Source organism: Vulpes vulpes, chromosome 9 (assembly GCF_048418805.1).
Source record: "Vulpes vulpes isolate BD-2025 chromosome 9, VulVul3, whole genome shotgun sequence".
Taxonomy (NCBI): Eukaryota; Metazoa; Chordata; class Mammalia; order Carnivora; family Canidae; genus Vulpes; species Vulpes vulpes.
The window spans coordinates 46,133,665-46,156,164 of record NC_132788.1 but is presented as its reverse complement, the minus strand read 5'-3'; the positions used below and the strand labels follow the sequence as shown (position 1 = coordinate 46,156,164).

General features: G+C 35.0%; 1 protein-coding gene across 3 annotated transcripts in view; it reads right to left on the bottom strand.

Moving 5' to 3' along the window:
* Nucleotides 1-322: 322 nt before the first annotated feature.
* Nucleotides 323-22,500, bottom strand: part of RFC3 (replication factor C subunit 3) — a 34,589-nt gene continuing 12,411 nt past the window's right edge. For 2 of the 3 annotated variants that reach the window (XM_072719989.1, XM_072719991.1), the window contains 2 exons: nt 20,061-20,130; nt 18,348-18,651 (listed from right to left, as the gene is read on the bottom strand). In XM_072719989.1, the coding sequence (XP_072576090.1) occupies nt 18,460-18,651; nt 20,061-20,130 (262 nt within the window). In that variant the 3' untranslated portion in view covers nt 18,348-18,459. Of the gene's footprint in view, nt 980-18,347; nt 18,652-20,060; nt 20,131-22,500 lie in introns of those variants that run through there. The other variant, XR_011994251.1, reaches the window with a different exon arrangement.

The following is a 22,500-nucleotide window of genomic DNA, read 5'->3' as shown; positions in this document are numbered from 1 at the left end:
AATGAATGAATAGAAGTTGCCACTTAGTGGTCTGGATCTAAATATTTATACTTATATGTATCTCTTTCTTGCATAGAAATTGTTAGATCACTTACATTGCTGAATATGAAGAATTATAATTTTTTAACATATAACTATGTTTTACATTATATCTATGCTTTCTAGAAATCTGTTGTGCCATCACAACTAGCCTAACCATGAGTCCACACGGTCTGTTACCCTCAACTTAGTGGCAGGTACAACTGCATACACCAAATGGTGCAAGTGTAGAAGGATGAAAATAACACATATCAGAGAAAATGACCGGAACTTGACAACTGGCTGTTTTAAAATAAAGGGAAAGGTCAATTTATTCCACAGTTTTATATGAGGTACCTGGGAAAAAAGTGGTATCCTGATACAAACAAGAAGCTAAAAGGAGTAGTTGGTTTAACAGAAAAGCTGAAGAATTGTTTGTTTGTTTTGATAAGCTAAAGTTAGTGAAGATTATATCAGGAAATACATTAAATGCCTAAACATGGGAAGTATTAGCAGATGCATTATTTATAAACCCCAAACTGAGTTGTCTCAGGGAACACAGACACAGATACTAAACTGGTCACTGAATAAAGAAAATTGGATGGAACTAAAGGAAATTCCAACACTTGCCGAACAAGGAAAACAATCAGAAAACATGACTCTGAGCAAAGGAATACTGGAAAAGATCGAGTTGGGAGCTGGGAAGATCAAAAGCTTCATTTGGGACCATGTTATTATTATTATTTTTTTAAGACTTCATTTATTTACTCACAGAGAGAAGCAGACTCTTCTCAGGGAGCCTGATGTGGGACTTGATTCCTGAACTCCAGTATCACGCCCTGAGCTGAAAGCAGAGCTTAACTGCTGAGCCATCCAGGCATCCTCATTTGGGACGTGTTAAAGTTGAGATGTTTCCGAAGTATTTGTGAATAAGTAGATGCAGAAGTTTGGATGTAGAAGTCTGAAATTCAGAAAAAGTCTGAGCTTGTATAGATGAAATCATTGGCTAAGAAGTGGTGTTTCAAGCCCTAAGCTTGGATAAGGTCACTCACGGAAGTTTTATGAGCAAAAGAGTGAAAGATAAAGCCATATTCTACATTTGATAGTTCAGTAAGAATAGCCTGTAAACTGCAGCCAAGAAATAGGCAAAAAATACAAGGGAGCATTTGTCTCAGGGAAGCCATAAAAAAAGAGGAGTTCAAAAAAGAGTAACAATATTGCTGACGTAAAATAAAAAGAGTTCATGGGATATAGAGCAGAAATTCGCTGGATGGAGATACATACACATACCTGTTTTTAGACTAAATGGGTTTTTGAAGTTTTGAGAGGGAAAAATAGGTTGAAATGGGTTGACAAGTGAGAAAATTGTGGCAATCAGAACAGAAAACATTGTTTTGGTAAAGAGTAGTAAAAATGTCTGAAAGATGGGGTATATTAAGTACCTTTTTTTTTTTTTTAATAGGAGACACTTGAATATATTTACAAACAATGGGAAGGAATTTCTGCTTTTCATTGGCTGATTATTCCTATCAGATCAACCTTTCAGTAGATAACAATGATAAATGTTGAACAAAATATAAAAAGCAGTTGCCTGGCAAAGAAAAATAAGCAGAAACTGGAAGGGAGTCAACAATTGGGATATGGGTAAAGCACTGGCAGTTTCCCATTTTTTAGGGCTTTTACTAAGAGTAGGCCCTGGTCTGCATTAAGATGGGGATCTAATATGTAATAGAAACCCTAGTTTAACTGGATTGAAGAACTAGAAGACTAGGGTATAAAGACAATCTCAGAAAAGAAAGAACAAGAGAGCCTGTGCTCCAATTCTGTTTATACACTCTCACTAATGCTTGAATCATTCAGAACCTCTGGTACAATTCAGAATTACTAAATATACAAAGAAGTAGGAAAACAGAACTTATTATCAAGAGAAAAGAAGGCCCACACAGAACAGCCTCTTAAGGATCCAAACTGCAAAATTCACAGAATAGGAACTCAATGGAATGAATATATCCAGCTCTAGGATATAAAGGAAAATACGCTTATGAGTAAAAAGAGAAAATACTAGTAGTGAAATACACATAATTCACAGAAAAGGAACTCTATGGAGTGCATATATACCCAGCTCTAGAATATAAAGGAAAATACGCTTATAATGAGTAAAAAGAGAAAATACCAGTAGTGAAATACACATTGTTAATAAGAACAAACAGAAATTCTAGAACTAAAATATACAGTGCCAAGATCCCTGGGTGGCACAGTGGTTTGGCACCTGCCTTTGGCCCAGGGCACGATCCTGGAGACCCGGGATCGAGTCCCACGTCAGGCTCCTGGTGCATGGAGCCTGCTTCTCCCTCTGCCTATGTCTCTGCCTCTCTCTCACTCTCTGTGTGACTATCATAAAAATAATTAATTAATTAATTTTAAAAAATAAAATATACAGTAGTCTTAAAAATGTACTGGATGGTCTTGATGGGAGAATGAAGATGAATGACAAAGGAGCTGGAGAACTTGAAGAAAGATTTTATAGAAATCATCCAATCTGAAAAACAAAGAGATGATAATGTTTTTAAAAATGAAGACACAGGGATCTGTAAGACAACAGCAACAAGTCAAACATATGTGTAATTGGATTCCTGATAGGAGAGGTTTAAGAAAATGAGTGGGAAAAAACTTTTTCATAAAATAATGGCTGAAAATTATCCAAAATTTGGTACAAAACATAAATTTACAGATTTAAGAAATACAATGAAAAGTAAGCAAGATGATTACAAAGAAAACAACATCAAGCATATCATAGTTAAATGCTGAAATCCAAAGTTAAGAAAATATTTGAGTACATTACGCCCAGCAGTCAGTCACAAAAAGACAAATACTGTCTGACTCTACTTACATCAAGCACCTAAAGTAGTCAAATTCATAAACACAGGAAGTAGAATGGTAGATGCGAGAGGCTAAGAACGGGGAATGGGGAGTTGTTGTGGGTACAGAGTTCCTGTTTTCCTGCATGAAAAGAGTTCCGGAGATGGATGGTGGTGATGGTTGCAACAATGTGGAATGTACTTACCACCACTAAACTGTATAGTTAAAAATGGTTAAGATGGAAAATTTTATGTATATTTTACCACAATTAAAAATAATAAAAAATTTTTAAAAGGAAAAGTCTTGAAAGCAGGCAAAGAAAACTGAAATTCCACATATGAGGACAAGGACATGTATGACCGAGGACTTAACAAAAATAATGAAGATCAAAAGTTACAAACCTCCAGTTACAAACCTCCTAGTAAGTGCTAGGGATCTAATATACAGTATGGTGATTATAGTTAACAATGTATCATACACTTGGAAGTTGCCAAGAGAGTAGATATTAAATGTTCTTACTACCAAAAAAAAAAAAAAAAAAAAGTAGGTGATAGATGTATTAACAAATTTTATTGTGGTAATCAATTAGCAATATATATGTGTATCTAGTCATCATTTTCTACACTAACAATGTTATATGTCAGTTATATCTCAATAACCCCAGAGAGATAATCAGAAAAAAATGTAAGGATCAGAGAGAAAAAAATGTAAGGATGGAAGCAAAGAAAAATTTGAAGATGAAAAGCTACAATTGTTGGCTTTGAAGATGAAGGAAAAAGGCATGAGCCAAACAATTCAAAAAACCTCTAAAATCTGGAAAAGCAAGGAATTGTTTCTCTCCTAGAACCTCCAGAAGGAACACAGCCCTGCAAACACCTTGATTTTATCCCAGTGAAACCTATTTTGGACTTCTGACCTCCCGAACTGAATGATAAGCTAGTAAGAGAAGCATCATCATCATCATCATCATCATCAAATAGCAGAGCAACAACTTTATAGTGATAGAAAAATCTGTCAATCTAGAATTTCACATCTAGTGAAAATGTCATTCAAAAGATTAAGACAAAATAAATGCTAAGAGAATCTGCCTACAGTAAATGCTACATAAAATTATTCAGGCTCAATGAAAAGCAAAATGGACTGAATCCTGGATAACAAGAAAAAAAATAAAGTTTCAGAAAAGGTAAATAGTAAATGTTTAATCTATTTTTCCTATTATTATTATTATTTTTTTTAGAAAGGGAGGGGGTTGGGGAGAGGCAGAAAGAGAGAAAGAGAATCTTAAGCATGAAACATGCCCAGCACCATGTCCAATGTGGAACTTGGTCTCACAACCCTGAGATCATGACCTGAAATCAAGAATCAGATGCTTAACTGATTGAGCCGCCCAGGCAGCCCATTTTTAATTTTTTGAATGTACTTGGAAGTGTTTTTAAAGCAAAAATAATATTGTACTATAAGTTTCACAAGGTTGTAGTGTAACATATGAACATAAACCATAGATCACTTTAGAAATAATTGACATCTTGATATTGGGGTCTTCAAATCCAAGACAAAATCCTCCATTTATATGGTGTTCTTTAATTTCTCTTAATTTATTTTCAATATATAGGTCTTGCATATGGTTTATTAAACTTATTACATATTATTTGGGGGTTTTCTGATATATTATAAATTGAATCAATTATTTAAACTTTATTTTCCAATAGTTTACTCCTACTAAATAAAAATGAATTTATTTCTATACATTAATTTTATGTCTTGTCATCTTACTAAATTCACTTATTTGTTAAAGAAATTGTTATTTAGAGTTTTCCTAGGAAAACAATCATTTTGTATAATACAAATAATTTTCTTCCATCCTTTTATTTGCTTTTGCCTGTTATATATTTTTCTTCCTTTATTAAACTAGCTTATTAATTATATACATATATATATATATATATATATATATATATATATATATATATATATGCATGCTAACAGGCTTGGGAGAAAATGTACTGATGTCTATAACTTGCTTTGAAATGCAGCAAAACCATAAGAGGGGTGGAGGGATAGATATATGATAAAGCAAATATAGTTAAATTTCATTGTAAAATATTGGTATGACTACTGTCAATTTTTTCCAGTTTTCTGTATATTGGAAATTTTACTACAATATTAGGAAAATCAAAACCAAAGCTAGTTATCTTCTTCTGAGAGGACTGAAAATACAAGAGAGTGAAAGGACAGAGGACATTGTCAGGTTTTTTAAAGACAGGCTAAAATTGACGAAGATTAGGCTTAAAGGAGATAAGCAACTTCATTTTATATCCAAAAATTTGAATGTGTATAGAATATATACAATGCATACAAATGAACGTATATTAGTATAGGATGAATACATATTTGGTTTTGTTAGCTGGCTGATAAGGGGGTAAGTTTTGAAAGAGGCACTGTGGAAACTTGATTAGAGAAATGTAAATTCATTAAACAATATTGAATGTTTCTTGGTGGCTTTGAATTTATTAGACTGGAACCTGTGCTCAGCTGCCTAAGTCATTTCCTCACTTGCAAAACAGGATAACAATACCTAGCACTGAGACTGTTAGGAGACCTAAATGAGAGGATCCCTATGAATAACCTAGCACAGTGCCTCACACAAAGGTACTTTGTGTTATTCTGGAAAGGCTATGTGAAGTTCTTTATATGCCTACTACTAGCAATTATTTTGTACAGCTGCTCTTTCAGGAAGTTGCTCAGGTTTCTTATGCTGCTATATTAAAGAAATGGTAACTTCAGTAGGCTATCAGCTAATCAAAAGAGCTGCAACAGGCACAGAAGGTACCAAGCCACAAAGGTACTATACAGTGTTTATACCTAGTGTTAGGCTGCAATTTAGACTTTAGCTAAGGGTTATAGGGACCACTATTTTTGCAAAGCTACTGAGTGGCAAGTAATTTAAGTCTTATACATCACAATCAAACTGATAAAGAGCATCTTGTGATAATGTTCCAAATTTCCATAGGAATTATAAACAGGAAAGAAACTGGGGCAAATAGCTAGTGAAATCTAGTTCAATTTGAAAAATATGAAACGATTATGTTTTTCTTGAAACTAGGTACAAGGAAAATTGCTGCCAAAGAGTTGACTTTTTTTTAATTTTTAAGAGCTGTGTTTTACAATTTGGAGTGCTATAATTTGGAAATAATACTTAAATTCCTATTACTCAGCTCAATATATCTTGATATAAAACAGAACTTAAACCACAGCAGGACTTTTTTGTTGTTGTGATGTATGTTGTACAACTTCAAATCTTAGGAACAAAATTTTAATTTATATTATAAAAACATAAAATGAAAGGAGTGATACTAGCATCATTGCAGCATAAGATCCCTCTGCTGTTGTCACTCACCCACAACAAAACTTCAGCAGCCATGGCAAAACTGCCTTTGAGAAAGCTGTGGGGTTCAGCTGCATATGTCAAGGGATGCAGAGGAGCCTCACACACCTGTGCATGGATTGACAGATAGTCCTTGGTCCCAGTTGTTGAACCTGCAGTGACCTGCAAACTGGCTCCAAGGTCTCCCCAAACAGTCCCCTGGAAAATACTAACTTAGGAGAATCACTTAAAGAGGAGAGAATCTTTGTGGAAATCCAAGTTTCCAAGAAGTTCCAGCACTCCACTGGAGAAAAAAAAAAAAAAAAAAACAGGAGTTTCAATGCCATTGTAGTGGTAACAGTAACAGTTTGACTTCCTTCAGGATATCTATCCCAGTGGGAAAGGAGTGTGAGTGAGCATGTGACTTCACCAGCTGTACCTGATACTGCCAAAAAAGCTCCTTTCTCTATTACCTCATCAGAGTACAGAATCAGGAGCTTTATGACTGGAGTGGAGGGGCAGGAAGAGACAAGGAGAGGTGCAACTATAACTACAGGAGGATAGTAAGGGACTCAGATCCTAACTGCATCACAGATTCCATCAAACATCTGCCTGTGAGCTTATGGGCACATTTTACTTGTGGATCACCCCAAATGGTCCACAGAAACCCCTAGCACTCTGTATCTCACGTATAAACCTCCATATACTGTAGCTACCTGTTTGTGCTCCGAAGGGCAGCAGCTAGAGTGAGCTTTGAAGAGAGTAGTAGTGAACATGCAAGTAAGCTGGCCAAATCTGCAGGTAAACTTTAGCACCACCTTTGGGGAACAAAAGAGAAACTGTCAGCATTTGGCCTACTCCATTATAAGATGCAGAGAAAGCTTAAAGCTTAAGAACTCCGCCATTTGGGGGGACAAGAAGCAACAGTTGGACCTAAAAGAGATCTGAGATAGCTTTAGAATCTATATCATGGCTGATGGAGGTATCTCTCCCCCAAAAACAGTTAGTGTAGCCCAGAGGAGGTGACTGCTACTTCAGAAGGGAGAAAAGTAATGCAAAACTTGAAAGTACTTAGAAAATCAAGGTAACATGATTCCACCAAAGGATCACAATCATCTTCTAGTAACAAAACCTAAAGACAAACAGATCTGTGATTAACCCAATAAAGAATTTAGGCAACCTATAAAAAATGGACAAATTCCTAGAATCATACAATCTACCAAGATTGAATCACGATGAAATGAAGACTCTGAACAGACCAATTAGTAGTAAGGAGATTTAATTGGTAATTAAAAACTCTTAACAAACAAATAAAATTCAGGACCAGAAGGCTTCACTGAATTATATCAAACATTCAAAGAATGAATACCAATAATTCTCAAATTCTTCCAAAAAAATGAAGATGAGGAAACTCTTCCAAATTCATTCTATGAGGCCAGCATTACTCTGATTTCAAAACCAGACAAGGATACCACAAGAAGAGAAAATTACAGGCCAATATCCCTAATGAGCATAGATGTAAAAATCCTCAATAAATTATTAACAAAACAAATTTAAAGTGCATTAAAAGGATCATACATCATAATCAAGTACAATTTATTCTAGGGATGAAGGGATGGTACAAAATCTGCAAACCAGTCAATGTGATACATCACATTTACTAAAATAAAGGATAAAAATCATATGATCATCTCAACAGATTCAGAAAAAAACATCTGAAAAAATTCCACACTGACTTAGGATAAAAACTCTCAACAAAATGGGTAGAGAGAGAAAGTATCTCAACATAAGGGCCATATATGACAAGCCCAGGGCTAATGTCATAATCAATAGTAAAAAGCTGAAAACCTTTCCTCTAAGACCAGAAACAAGAGAAGGATATCCACTTTTACCATTTCTATTCAACATAGTATTAGAAATCCTAGCCAGAGCGATCAGGCAAGAAAAAGACATAAAAAGCATCCAAACTGGAAAAAACAAAACTGTCACTGTTTACAGATTAGCTGATATTATATATAGAAAACCCTAGGGACTCCATCAAAAAAGTATTAAAACTAACTCAGGGAAGTTTCAGGATACAAAAATCAATACACAAAAATGTTGCATTTCTATACATTAATAACAAACTACCAGAAAGAGAAATAAAGAAAACAATCCCTTTATATCAAAAAGAACAAGCAGGAATAAATTTAACCAAGAGGTTAAAGACCTGTATATAGAAAACTACATTAATGAAAGAAATTGAAGAAGATAAATACAAAAGATAATTTGTGCTTATGAATTTGAAGAATACTGTTAAAACATCCATATTACCCAAAGAAATATACAGATTCAATGCAATTGGTATCAAAATTCCAGTGGCATTTTTCACAGAAATAAAGTACTAAAATTTTTATGGAACCACAAAATAACCACAAATAGCTAAGGAAATCTTAAGAAGAAAAGCCAGAAGCATTGTGCTCCCTGGTTTCAAACCATATTACAAAGTTATTACTATAACTTTAGGGCAGCCCGAGTGGCTCAGCAGTTTAGTGCCGCCTTTGGCCCAGGGCCTGATCCTGGAGACCCTGGATAGAGTCCCACGTCGGGCTCCCTGCATGGAGCCTGCTTGTGTCTCTGCCCCTCTCTCTCTCCTATCTGTGTATTCTCATGAATAAATAAAATCTTTTAAAAAATAAAAAAAAAATTTTAAAACCCCACAAAGTTATAGTAAATAAAACAATATGGTATCGGCATAAAAACAAACACATAGGTCTATGGAACAGAATAAAGAGCTCAGAAATAAACCCATGTGTATATGGTCGATTAATTTATGACAAAAGAGTGAAGACAAAGGACAGGCTCTTCAATAAACGATGTTGGGAAAACTGGACAGCCACATGAAAAACTAATCATATTCAACCACTATCTTATACCACACACAAAAATTAACTCAAAATGGATTAAGTATCTGAACATAAGACCAGAAACCATAAAGCTCCTAGAAGAAAATATAGATAGTAAGCTCCTTGACACAGATCTTGAGTCTGATAACAAAAGCAAAAGCAACAAAAGCAAGTAAGTGGATCTATATCAAACTAAACAGCTTCTCCACAGCCATGGAAATCAACAATACAATGAAAAGGCAATCTACTGGATGAGAGAAAATATTTGCAGACCATAAATCTGATAATATCCAATATCCAAAATATATATCCAAATACCCAAAATACATAATTTCAAAAGCAAAACACAATCCAAATAAAAAATAAGCAGATCTGAATAGACATTTTTCTAGAGAAGACATACAGATAGCTAACCGGTACAAGAAAAGATGCTCAGTATCACCACTCATCAGGAAAATGCCAATCAAACCATAATGAACTATCATCTCATACCTATTAGAATGGCTATTATCAAAAAGACAAGAAATAATTCTGGTAAGGATATGGAGAACCTTTGCATACTATTTGTGGGAATGTAAATTGGTACAGCCACCATGGAAAACAGTATGAAGGTTCCTCAAAAAATTAAGATAACTACCCATATGATCCAGCAATCTCACTTGGGTATATATTCAAAGGAAAGGAAATGGGAAATGCACTCCCGTGTTCACTGTGGCATTATTCAGAACAGCCAAGACATGGAAGTAACCTAAGTGTCTCTCAACAGATGAATGCATAAAAATGTGGTATAAATATATATACGTATACTGTTTTCACTGGAATTATTATTCAGCCATGAGAAGGAAATACTGCCATTCGTGACAACATGGATGGGCCTTGAGGGCATTATGCTAGTGAAAAAGACAAAGATACATAATTTATGACATAACTTATGTGGAATTTTAAAAATCCAAGCTCATAGAACCAGATAGCAAAATTATGGTTATCAAGTGGGGAAATGAGAAGATATTGGTCAGAGTACAACTTCAGGTTTTAAGATGAGTAACTTCTGGGGATCTAATGTACAGCATGGTGATGATAATTAATAATACTGTATTATATACTTGAAAGTTGCTGAGATCTTATGTTCTCACCATAAAAATGAAATGGTAATTTTATGATGTGATAGAGGTGTTAGCTAAGGCTCTGGTGATAATCCTTTGGCAATTATGTGTATCATAACAACATGCACAACATACAACTGATACAGTGTTGTATCTCAATACCCTGGGGAAAAATACATAAATTATAGATTTTTAAAGAACTGTATAAGATCCACATGCAGACGTCAGGACTTTCAGTAAAATCCTTAATTCAAGACTTTCACTACCAATTATAAAGGAGTAACTGATCCTATACTTGCCCTCCCATTGAAAACAACTAGACAAAATATATACAGCATCTCTATAATGGACACTGGACAGTAGGCAGTGCAAGACTGAGATGCATAAGAGAAAAACCAATGAGGGAAACTAAAATCACCCCTGAGTTTGAGCACTTTCCTGCAGGTATGAAAAGCAAATCCAGGCAGACAACTGTAATAATGATAAGCTAGAGGAAAGAGCAGAATTCAGAAGCTGAGGTGGCTGCATATGCAAAGCAGCAATCCGGAAGAGTCACACAGAAAAGCATGCAAAATCCTGCAGAATGGTTTCCTTGCATCTTTGGCTGATTACTAAGCCACATATGCATTGAGTATGACTCCACAAACCCAGACCAACAGTAAAACACACAAGCAAAAAACTGCTGGGAAAAGATCTGCTGGAAACTGTAAGCTGAAAAATTACCAGAGCTCATCCAGAGCTGGAAGACATTTGATTTCGGGTGACCCAAGATACAGACACCTTAATGATCTCCAGGACATTTAGCAGAACACTTCAAAAATCATGCCTCATGGGATCCCTGGGTGGCACAGTGGTTTGGCGCTTGCCTTTGGCCCAGGGCGCGATCCTGGAGACCCGGGATCGAATCCCACATCAGGCTCCCGGTGCATGGAGCCTGCTTCTCCCTCTGCCTATGTCTCTGCATCTCTCTCTCTCTCTCTGTGACTATCATAAATAAATAAAAATTAAAAAAAAATTTAAAAAAAATCATGCCTCAGTTGTAAAGCTCAACTAGGGAAAAAAAATACTCTAAAAAAAGGTGAAAAACAAGGAGGAAAAGGGATCAAGCTGCTATTCAAGTAACCACTGCTAAAACAAAGTTCAGAACTGTTTAGGGGCGCCTGGGTGGTTCGGGTGGTTCAGTTGGTTCAGTGTCAGGCTCCTGGTTTTGGATCAGGTCATGACCTCAAGGTCATGAGACCAAGGTCCACCTGTGGCTCTGTGCTCTACTTGGGATTCTCTCTCTCTCCCTCCACTCTCAGTCTTCCCCTTCCCCCACATTCATTCATGTTACATACTCTAATAAATAAAATCTTAAAAAAAAAAAAAAAAACTCTTTAGAGGTGCCTGGGTGGCTCAGTCAGTTAAAACTTCTGTCTTAGGCTGAGGTCATGATCTCCAGGTCCTGGGATTGAGTCCTGCGTCAGGCTCCCTGCTCAGCGAGGAGTCAGCTTCTCCCTCTCCCTCTGCCTCACTGCCCACTAGAGCTCTCACTCTCTCAAATGAATAAATAAAATCTTAAAAAAAAAATCCTTTAAGGACAACAGAATTTAGACATTCAAAAATGTAACATTACAATGTAAAATTCAAAATAGCCAGCGTCCAATAAAAATTAACACGCAGAAAAAGGCAGGATACATGACCTATGACCAGGAAAAGTATCAGTCAATAGAAAGAGATCTAGAAATGACTGATATGATGAAATCATCAAAGACTTCAAAAGGGTTATTAATATATTTAAGAAATTTTTTAAAAATCATGAACACAATGGAAATGTAAAATATAAAAAGAAACCAAATGAAATTTAACTTCCAGAGTGGAGAAATTCATTATTTAAAATGACAACTTCACTACATGGTCTTAAAAGCAGATTAAACTGTGCAAAACATTAGTGAACTTGAAGGCAACAGAACCTATTCAAACTGAAAGGACAGTGAGAAAAGGCCTGAAAAAAAAGAAATTCTATAGGATACTATCAGGAAGTCAGAGATAGAAAACTAGAGTATCAAGATTAGGAAGAAAAATATTTAAAGAAAAGAGCTAAATTCTTCCAAACTTGATAAAATACATAAACCCACAAATCCAAGAATCGTAACAAATGTGAAGCAATATAAACAGGAAAATACTAAGAAAAATATTGTCAAGACACATTTTAAAGATTTTATTTATTTGAGAGAGAGCAAGCAGAGGAAGAGCAGAGGGAGAGGGACAAGCAGACTCTGTAATGAGCACAGAGTCCGACACAGGGCTCTATTCCATGGCCCTGAAATCATGACCTGAGCCAAAGTCAAGAGTCATATGTTTAACTAACTGGGCCACCCAGATGACCCTGACACATCTTAATCAAACTGCTGGAAAAGTTATAAAATGAAGTTGTAAATCTCACAAGTAGTCATAGGAAGTAAAATAAAAGAAACAACACACAGGGAAAAAGGTTAGTAGATGTAAATTAGTAGATGTAGATCTCTGTTCAGAAACACCACAAACCAAAAGACAGAACAGTATCTTTACAGCCCAGACAGAAAAACACCTGTTAAACCATAATTCTATATCCATTACAAATGCTTTTCAAGAAAAACTGCATTATAAAGACATTTTAGGCCCCATCAACCCCTCCCCTCCAAAAAAACCCACCAAAACCCTGAGAGAACTCATCAGCAGACCGACCCTACAAGAAAAGCTAAAAAAATAAAATAAAATAAAATAAAAAGATTTTAGACTAAAAGAAAATTATATCAGATTGAAATTTAGATCTACAAAAAGCAATGGAGAAATTTATCAGTGAAAGGCCATTTATACTAAGTTAAACAGGGGAAATTGGGAAACCTCCCTCTGCAGAGAAGTATTGAAAGTAAGTGGATAAAATTGTCAGAAACAACCAATCTGGATGCTGAAAACTGATCTGAACTAGACAAATTAAAAAATGTTTACTGCTGAAAAAATGTTTACTGCTTTATTTTATATAAAGTTAAATATTAAATAAAATTAATTATCTGAGGATAATGGAATTCCAGTGCATCTAAAGGGTGGAGTAGCTGATGCCCTCCTGTATAGAACCACTATGATTCTTACAGTTGGTGGAACAGCATATGCCACGTATCAGGTAGCTGTGGCTTCTTTTCCCAAGAAGCAGGATTAACTTCAGTTCATCTCAGCAGGCAGTTGGTTCTGTTTCATTCAGCTCTCGATGGACCAGTAATCGATAAATTCAATATTTATTGACTTAATACTGCCACTAGTAAAGCAGTCTTTACCATGAAAAAAATATATATAATATTTTTTTTAAAAAATAAATATATAATATTTAACTTTACATAAAAATGGTAACAACTCTATGGCCTTCTCTATCTGGTGTTGCTACAACACACCTGTCACTTGGTAAAAATTGTGGCCTTAAAAAAAAAATTGTGGCCTTTTAAGTTCAAGGGTGATTACAGCCAGAGTTAGTGGACTCAATTTTGGATGTAAACTGAGGAAAACCTAAGGCTTTGCTGGATTAAAGTGGCAGACATAGTTCAAAAAGGATGGGGAAAATCTATAGCTTTGCTAGCCCAAGTTTGCAAGTTCGGTAAAGGATGGAGAAAATCAGTAAATTTGCTCGCCCAAGGTTACAATTCCAGTTCATGACCATTGAGAGACCAATCAAGTTATTAAATTGAGAGATCCTGGAAATGAAAGAGCCATATAGCAGCTAAGATACAATCTTGACTGACACATATCCAACTGATTGCTCAACTGGGGAAGTGAAAACAAAGGATACTGAGAACTGATTGCAATGTTGAATGTGTTCCTCAAACCACATGTAGCTCAATTGACTTCAAGTCTCAACTTTAAGATGTCTGCGTTCAAACTGCCCAAATGACTGGCCACTAAACTATGAAGACAGAAAGATGATGCAAGGCTAAAATGAAAATAACTGAGCAGAAACATGAGGCTGCACAATGAGGAAGATAGACAACACAGTATAAGTCTAGGTAAGCCATGAAACAAAGAAACAAAAAATCGGGAAAAAAAAAAAAAAAACAATCCATGAAGCTGCTAAAATATATTATCAAATATATTCAGCCACAGATTACCACACATGGGGTACGGGAGGGAGAGAAGTATGATACCAAGTAGGATCAGATGTTGGATTTAGCAAAGACTTCAAAGTAACTGTTATAAATATATTCAAAGTACTAAAGGAAAACATGGTAACAAGGAGGTAAGAGGGAATTACAATGGAAAAAGTAAAGCTATATAAAAGAACAAAATGAAACTCTAGAATTAAAATGCACAAACATTAAGATGAAAAATAAATTAAGATATCAGATATGAAATTGCATAACAAGGAATCTATGAACTTAAAGATCAATGAAATTATCTAATCCAGTGAGCAGAGACAAAAGACTGAAGAAAAATGAACAAAGCATCAGAAATCTTTGGGACAGCAAGCATTCCAGCATGTAAGTAATGAGATTCTCCAAGGAGATGAGAGAAAAGATCAGAGAAAAGATTTGAATGGTCAAAAATTCCCCAAACTGATACTGTACTACTACTACTACTGCTGCTGCTGCTGCTGCTGCTGCTGCTGCTGCTGCTGCTGCTGCTAATAGTCTGGTCCAAGAAACTAAAGTCCAAGATAAACACAAAGAGAACTACAATTAGAGACATCTTGGTTACAGTGCTAAAAAGCCAAAGAAAAAATGAAAATACTGAAAACATCAAGAAGTGATGAATATTTAAAAGGGAACAATGATAAGGTTATTGGCTAACTTCTCAGCAGAAATAATAGAAGGCAGTAGGATGAAATATTTAAAGTGCTGTGTGGAAAAAATAAAAGTAAAATCAGCCAAGAATTCTACAAATGAAGATTTAAAAAGATACATTCCAAATAAACAAAACTGAGAGTTCATGGTCAGCAGACTTAACTATAAGAAATATATGTCTACCATGCAAACTCTCATCAAAAGAAAGCCAGAGAGGCTATCATAATACTAAAGTAGATTTAGTGCAAGAAATATCAGAAATAGACACATTTTATAGACAAAGGTGTCTATTCATCAGCAAGACATAATAATCCTAAACATCTCTGCACCTAATAATGAGCTTCAAAATGTGGGAGATAATGGAGCTAATTGGGCACCTGGGTGGCTCAGTAATTTAAGCCTCTGTCTTCGGCTCAGGTCATGATCCCAGGGTCCTGGAACGACCCCTGCATCGGGCTCCTTGCTCAGCAGGAAGTCTGCTTCTCCTTCTCCCTCTGTTCCTCCCCCTCGTTCATTCTCTCACTCTCAAAATAAAATCTTCTTAAAAAATGCATGAAGTAAAACCCAAAAGAACTGAATTAGGTAAATCCATAATTATGGTTGGAACTTCCAATATCCCTTTCAGCAAATAATAGGGTAATCAATAAGAATAAAGAAGATCTAAAAATGTATCTGGAAAATCTTATTTGGAAACTAACACATTTCCAAGTAGTAATTCAGTCTAAGAAAAAAAAAATCACAGGTGAAATTAAAAAATAATTTAAACTAATGGAAATGAAAATACAAGATATCAAAGTTTATAAAGGAAGCTAAATCACCATGGAAGATGAAAATTTTAATTTTAAATATTAGAAAAAACGGTCTAAAATCAAAGATCTGAATTTAGTAAGAAATAAAAAGGTAATCAATAAAATACAAAACAGTACATAAAATCAATGAAACCAATTTTATAGGTACAACTAGAACTCTCATATTTTGTTGATAGGAATGCAAAAATAGTACAACCTCATTGGGAAGCTTGTTTGGCAACTTCTTAAAAGTTAAACTTACGTTTATCTTATGTCCAGTCATTTCACTCCTACGAATTTACTTAAGACAATGAAAAGTGTGTCCACAAAGACTTCTACAGAAATATTCAGAGCAAGTTTGCTTATAATAATCAAAACCTGGACACCCAAAGGTCTATCAATAAGTAAATAGGTTCAAAACATAAAAACATATGCTGATCAATAAAATTTGGAATTAGTGAAACATATGAGAAATTGAGAAATATTTCAATTATATTTCTGAGACAATATAATTTGACAAAAAGATTATACAGTATTTGATTCTAAATTTTTGAACAGGCAAAACTAATCTATAATGACAGCAAGCACATCAGTGATCACTTGGGCCAGGGTAGAGGTAGACTGCAAAGGAATGCAGAAGAAACTTTTAGGGTGATGAAATCTGTATCCTGATTAGGATGGTGGCTACTCTGAATATGTTTGCCAAAAATCAAACACAGACTTAAAATGGCTATTTTATTATACAAATTATACATTTCTCTAAATCTCAGCCCCTTTATTTTTATAGAATATCTACCTCCTAGAGATGTAAAATTATAATAATACAAAGTTCCCAGTGTAATACCTAGCATATAGAACCACTGAATTCTCCATCAATTGTCCATTGACCACTTTCTGCTTATAAGGAGCTCTCAAGCTTGCCATACAATCACAAAGCTGCTGTTAGAAAGTTATTCTTCACCTGCAACTGTTTCTTTTTATCTATGTTCACTGATCCTAATTATACATTCTTTAGATCAGTGGTTTTCAACTTAAGCATACATCAGAATTCCCTGAAGTGGTGGTGCAACACAAAGATTGCTGAAGCCCATTCCCATAGTTGCTAAATTCAGATGTGGAATGAAAATGGAGTGTTTCTCAATTCCCAGGTGATACTGGTGGTGGTCCAGGAATTCTACTCTGAGAAGCATTGCTCTAGAGAAATACAAATTCTTTTCTTTTTTTTTTATGGATTTATTTATTCATGAGAGCCAGAGAGACTAAGGCAGAGACACAGGCAGAGGAAGAAGCAGTCTCCTCACTGGGAGCCCGATGTGGGACTCGATCCTGGATCCTGGGATCACGCCCTGAGACGAAGGCAGACACTCAACCAGGTGTTCCAAGAAATACAAATTCTAAGACCACTCATGCCTCCAAGTGCATCATTCTAAACATTAGAAAAGTCACCCTATTTTTAGTTTCCTTTTTTCCAAATTAAAATAGTTTTAGCTCTCTCATACCTCTTTCCCAGTTCTTTTGTTACAATGTCAAAATCCTTCCTAGCATGTAAACCTCTATTGACTAGGGCTGCCAACTGGGGCCTAATCCCTAAACAAAAAAAAAACACAAAAAGGCAATCTTCATCTCTCTTGACCTTGAGAGTTTCCCATAAGCCTAAAAAACACATATTCTATGTGTGTAGCTGTGTCCATCAATTAAACACTTCCTGTCTAACCCTAACTGCTAGCACAGGTCCCCTTGATACACTTACAGAGGTAATTTAACTTATTTAAACTTAAAATCTTTTATTTCATCTTGTTGGTTTAGCTTGTTTTTGAGTAATGTTTCTGTTACTCCAAATTAAAAAAAAACTGTTCAGAGTCTGTCATACAAATCTGTCAAGCAAACTTTGTTCCATGAACCAAATTTCTAAAGTAAAAATGTTCCAAAGGATAGGATCAATGACAGAAAAATGCACTTGTTCAGAGTAATTTCTATACCAATATACCTCTGCTGTTAACCACATGATGCGTGTTCTTCAGAAATCTCAACATTTGATGAAAACACATATTTCTCAGTAGCCAACCATATACCAAATCTGAATCATTGAAATAAAAGTTGGATTTCTGTAGTTTCAACAGAAATGGTACCAACAATTTTCTTCATACTCATGTTATTCTATTTCAAAACTAATCATTGTATTTCCTGCAAAAATACAATTCTTGATTGAGGGAAAATATGATTAAAGGTAATGACCTACCAAGCAAAGATTTATATGCCTATGGCTGAAAATGGTCCCTTGGAGGACAGAAAATAACCTCTGCTATTGTATGTGGTAAATTTCCTCTAGCAGATGAGAAAATAAATGGAAAATGGGAGGACCAACACTGCAATACTTGGATAACAAATTTCAGAAGTACAGTAAAATCATGTCCCTGGATTCTATAGTTTCTAAGTTGTGTCCTTTCCATATACTTCACTAGTATAAGGGAGCAATTATTAACTTGAGTATAATAATTCACAGAAGAATTACTACAAAAAAAAAAAAAAAAAAACACAAGACATTACTAAGTAAAGTTAGTTTATTTTACCTGCAGCTCTTCCAATATAAACTGAACGTAAATGCTGATACTGAGAAATATTAGGAAGAATTAAGGGTAGATGGACATCAAGATGTCAAAACATCATGCCTTCTAATCCATCCTCCATGAACTTCTTATAAAGTGCCATAAATTTGGCCACAAATGCTTCCAAATGATAAATGGCTTTGCTACCCAGCTGTAGACGATGTTCATAGTAAGCTGCCATCTGGGCCACTTCCCCTTTCAGCTGTCCATCACAATTATGCAAAAGTTCTGAAAGAAGGCCCTGAAAAAAGATAATAATTAAAAAAGTAGACATTAAAAAAAAAAAAAAAAAAAAGCTTTCCAAAATCTTAAATTCTTTGATATGGAATGGTAGTCTTCATACAAAAAAAAATTGCATACCCAGTCTATAATGTAAAAATGTGGTAGTTATCAATCATATTCCTAATGCCAAATTGAAGGTGCAGAGATATAATTACAAAGATGCTTATTGTAGCATTATTAGTTATAACAATAATCTGTAGACAACCTAAAAGTTCCAACAGTCATATTCAAAAAATGATGATATAGTCCTACAATGTCATTCCATTCATCCACTAGAAAGGATAAATCAATACTCTCACAAAGTATCATCCACTCTACACCGCTGAATAAAGAAAAAAAACACATGGCAGAACATAGTGAAGTTTTGTGAAACTACACACACACAGCTGTACATGTGTGACTAGAATACAGGCCTGTTAAAAGTGGAAATGGAAGAGGAGACCTTCACTTTTTCTTCTAAATTTGGTATAATTTGAATTTTTTCATGTAAGTATTACCATGTAATTTTAATAAATACAAACAAAAACCCTGCATCCTCTAACATCTAAGTCAATCAACACAGCTGGCTAGGTAGCTGAAAGACCAAACTAAAGCCATGCCTCACAATAGTTTACATAGTCCAGACTCTGCCAACTTCTTTAATGTCATTCCCCATGTGCACTAAACATTGCTGTCTGAAATACAGCTGACCCTTAAACAACACAAGTTTCGATTGTGAGGGTCCACTTATAAGTGGATTTTTTTTTGCTAAGTACACTATTGTATTTTCCTTACGATTTCCTTAACAAATTTTCTTTTCTCTACCTTACTGTATTGTAACAATACAGTATGTAATATATATACACAATGTGTTAATCAACTGCTTATCTGTAAGGCCTCTGGTCAATAGTAGACTATTAGTAGTTAAATTGGGGGGTAGTTAAGTTATATGAAGATTTCCAACTATGCAGGATGTACTTGTTCCCCAACTATTTACATGGTTCTCTTCTTTTAACCCTCCGAGACTGTTTAAACATGCCTTCCTCATAGAAGCCATCACTGGCCTTCCTTCCACAGCCCACCTTCCATTACTATCATTTCATCTTGTACTTCCTTTTAGCACATAGAACATTCCGAAACCCTTTTGCTTCTTATATCCCATTTTACCCTGCTAAAAGGTAAACTGTCTGAAAGCAGACCCTCCCCGGTCTTTTTCAACACTCCCCTAACTGGTGTCTTGGCACACAGGAGAGGCTCATATTTGTTGAATTAATGAGCTGGATAGAAAGAAATGTCAATGTATCTTAGTACTGAAAAATCCCTGTGATCACATAACCAAAGTCCGAATTTTATGGTTTATAAATGGTTCAAGATCTAAAATCAGATTACCTTCATTATTATTTCAGGAGGAATACAATGAGTTAGAAGCTCATAAAGTCTTCCACGAACTTCAAGGAGCCTATATAAAACAAGATATTTTGTAATGAAAATAAGACATAATTTTTTCAAGTACCTACTGTGCTGTTTTAACTTTCTGAGTTAAACAATCCAAGACATTTTCTTAAATGGCTTAATATACTTAAGATACACATTTAAGGGTATCTGGGTGGTTCAGTCAGTTAAGCATTGCCTTCGGCTCACATCATGATCCCAGGGTCCTGGGATCAAGCCCGGCATCAAGATCCCTGCTCAGTGGGGAGTCTGCTTCTCCCTCTGCCCCTCCCGCCCCTACCATGCTCGCTCTCATGCATGTTCTTTCTCAAAAATAAATGAAATCTTAAAAAGACATACATTTAAGCCTTTCCTAATTTCAGCTTATTTTTCAAAAAAAGTTCAGAACTTTTCAAGTCAGACATTTATATTCAGTTATTAGTTACATAAAAATGCCATGAAAGTAACATAAAACTTAAGACTTTATGAATAGTGAGGGTTGATCTTACCCACACTATGCATTTCAACATATTCTAATAACCATCAAGTAATGTTTATTTTTTCCTTCAGATAGATACCTCAGACATCCAGAAAATGGTCATGAAAAGAAACAATCACTAATTACTATAAGAAAAGAGAACAGAAGCATGATATGTAACATAGGTTATTATCTCAACTGCTAAGTAAAAAGGCAGTATGGCCGGTAAACAAAGCTATGCTGTCACATAAAGGGCAGTTCAAGAGATTATTGGTTAAGCACAGAATCAGGCTGCCTAGTGAATATATGAACATTCCAACCTCTGAGTTCTTAATTCTAGGCCCTTTTCATAATAGTTTCAGGAGGGTAAGGGGTAAAGGATAAAGGAGGAAAATATACATATGACATTTTAAAACAAGAGAAGAAAGTGACAAGTTATAAATACACATAAAACAATTATCTTGAAAATATTTTTCTGAATCTTCACTAAAATAATATCACGGTTGTTCCATATTCAGACCAATCAGAGAAGTGATTCATCCTTAAAAGTGGAAGTCAAACCCTTTTCCAGGGACTCTTAAGAGTAGGAAGATGCAGACAATAAAAGCGAATAAAATGAAAAAGAAACTAGCATCTTTTGAGCCCCTGCTATAGGCAAGACACTGTAACAAATAATTTAACTTAGTCTCACCTTAGCTCTGAGTGGGGACATTTTCTCCATTTTTTTAGATGAAAAAACCAAGGCTCAGATAGTTTAAGTAACCTCACAAAGCTGACTAGAGAAGAACCATGATTTAAGAACAGATCTGCCTTACTCTCAAATCTATACCCTTCCAATGTCTGTCAAAGCATTTATTTAACCCTTTCCTCTATAAGAGGCTCACTGCAGTATGCTGTTTATACCTCACAACACCACCCTTTTACTGAAAAGAACTGAAGTTCAGAGAGGTTTGTGTCCATTAAAACCCATGTAGTTGAGTCAATTGAGTCAGAATTTTAATTCAAGTCTGACTTCAAAGCCCTTGATCCTTCTTAGACATGGTAGTAGATCTCAAAAAAAAAAAACAAAAAAAAAACAAAAAGGCAACCCTGATTATTAAAAACAGACACTAAATGACAGATGATATGAAATTTTCATAATTATGCATATAGTTTATTTCTGAAAAGTTAATTCAGGACATATTCGCCTAAACAACTGTGCTTATAACTCTGGTGTGTTCATCTCATGCATGTTACATGCATCTTGGCTTAGTCTGAGTTCATTTCTAATATGACTCAGTTTCTTAAAAATGAATATATTATATATTTTTTATGTTTGTGTCATTATTTCTCGGGGATTACAAGTGATAAGAAGCGCAAATTCTTCTGTCAGAGAAACATGGTATTACAGAACTGATTCTAAATGAGTATCCATGAATAAGCAACAATCTCTGAAAACAGCAGTTTCTTATCTACAAAATGAAGACTAATAATACTTTCCTTCACTGGACTGTTTTAAATGAGATACCACAGTTTAAGAACCAACATACTAACAGCACACTAAATACTAGCTGCTATCCAAATTAGAAAACTATGATTCTTCTAAAACAAATCAAACAAAAATCAAGACTAAGGGGTCAAGAATAAGAAACAATCATTTGGTAGTATGTGGGCCAACAATCAGAATGACACTAGCCCTCTCAGTATTTCCTGAAAGCTTTCTGGAATTGAAATTCTTTTTATGTAACACAATGGAATCCATTCCCACAACTATTAGTCTACACAGGAAATAACAGCACCTCTTCTTAAACTCATTTGTGAGCCTCCCAAGTTTGTTTGGACAACTGAAGAAGTAGCAGCAGCTAGAAGAATTAAGCAAAGCAATAATCAACTAAAATCTTAAAAACACAACTAGCAATTACCAAATACGACAACATCTGT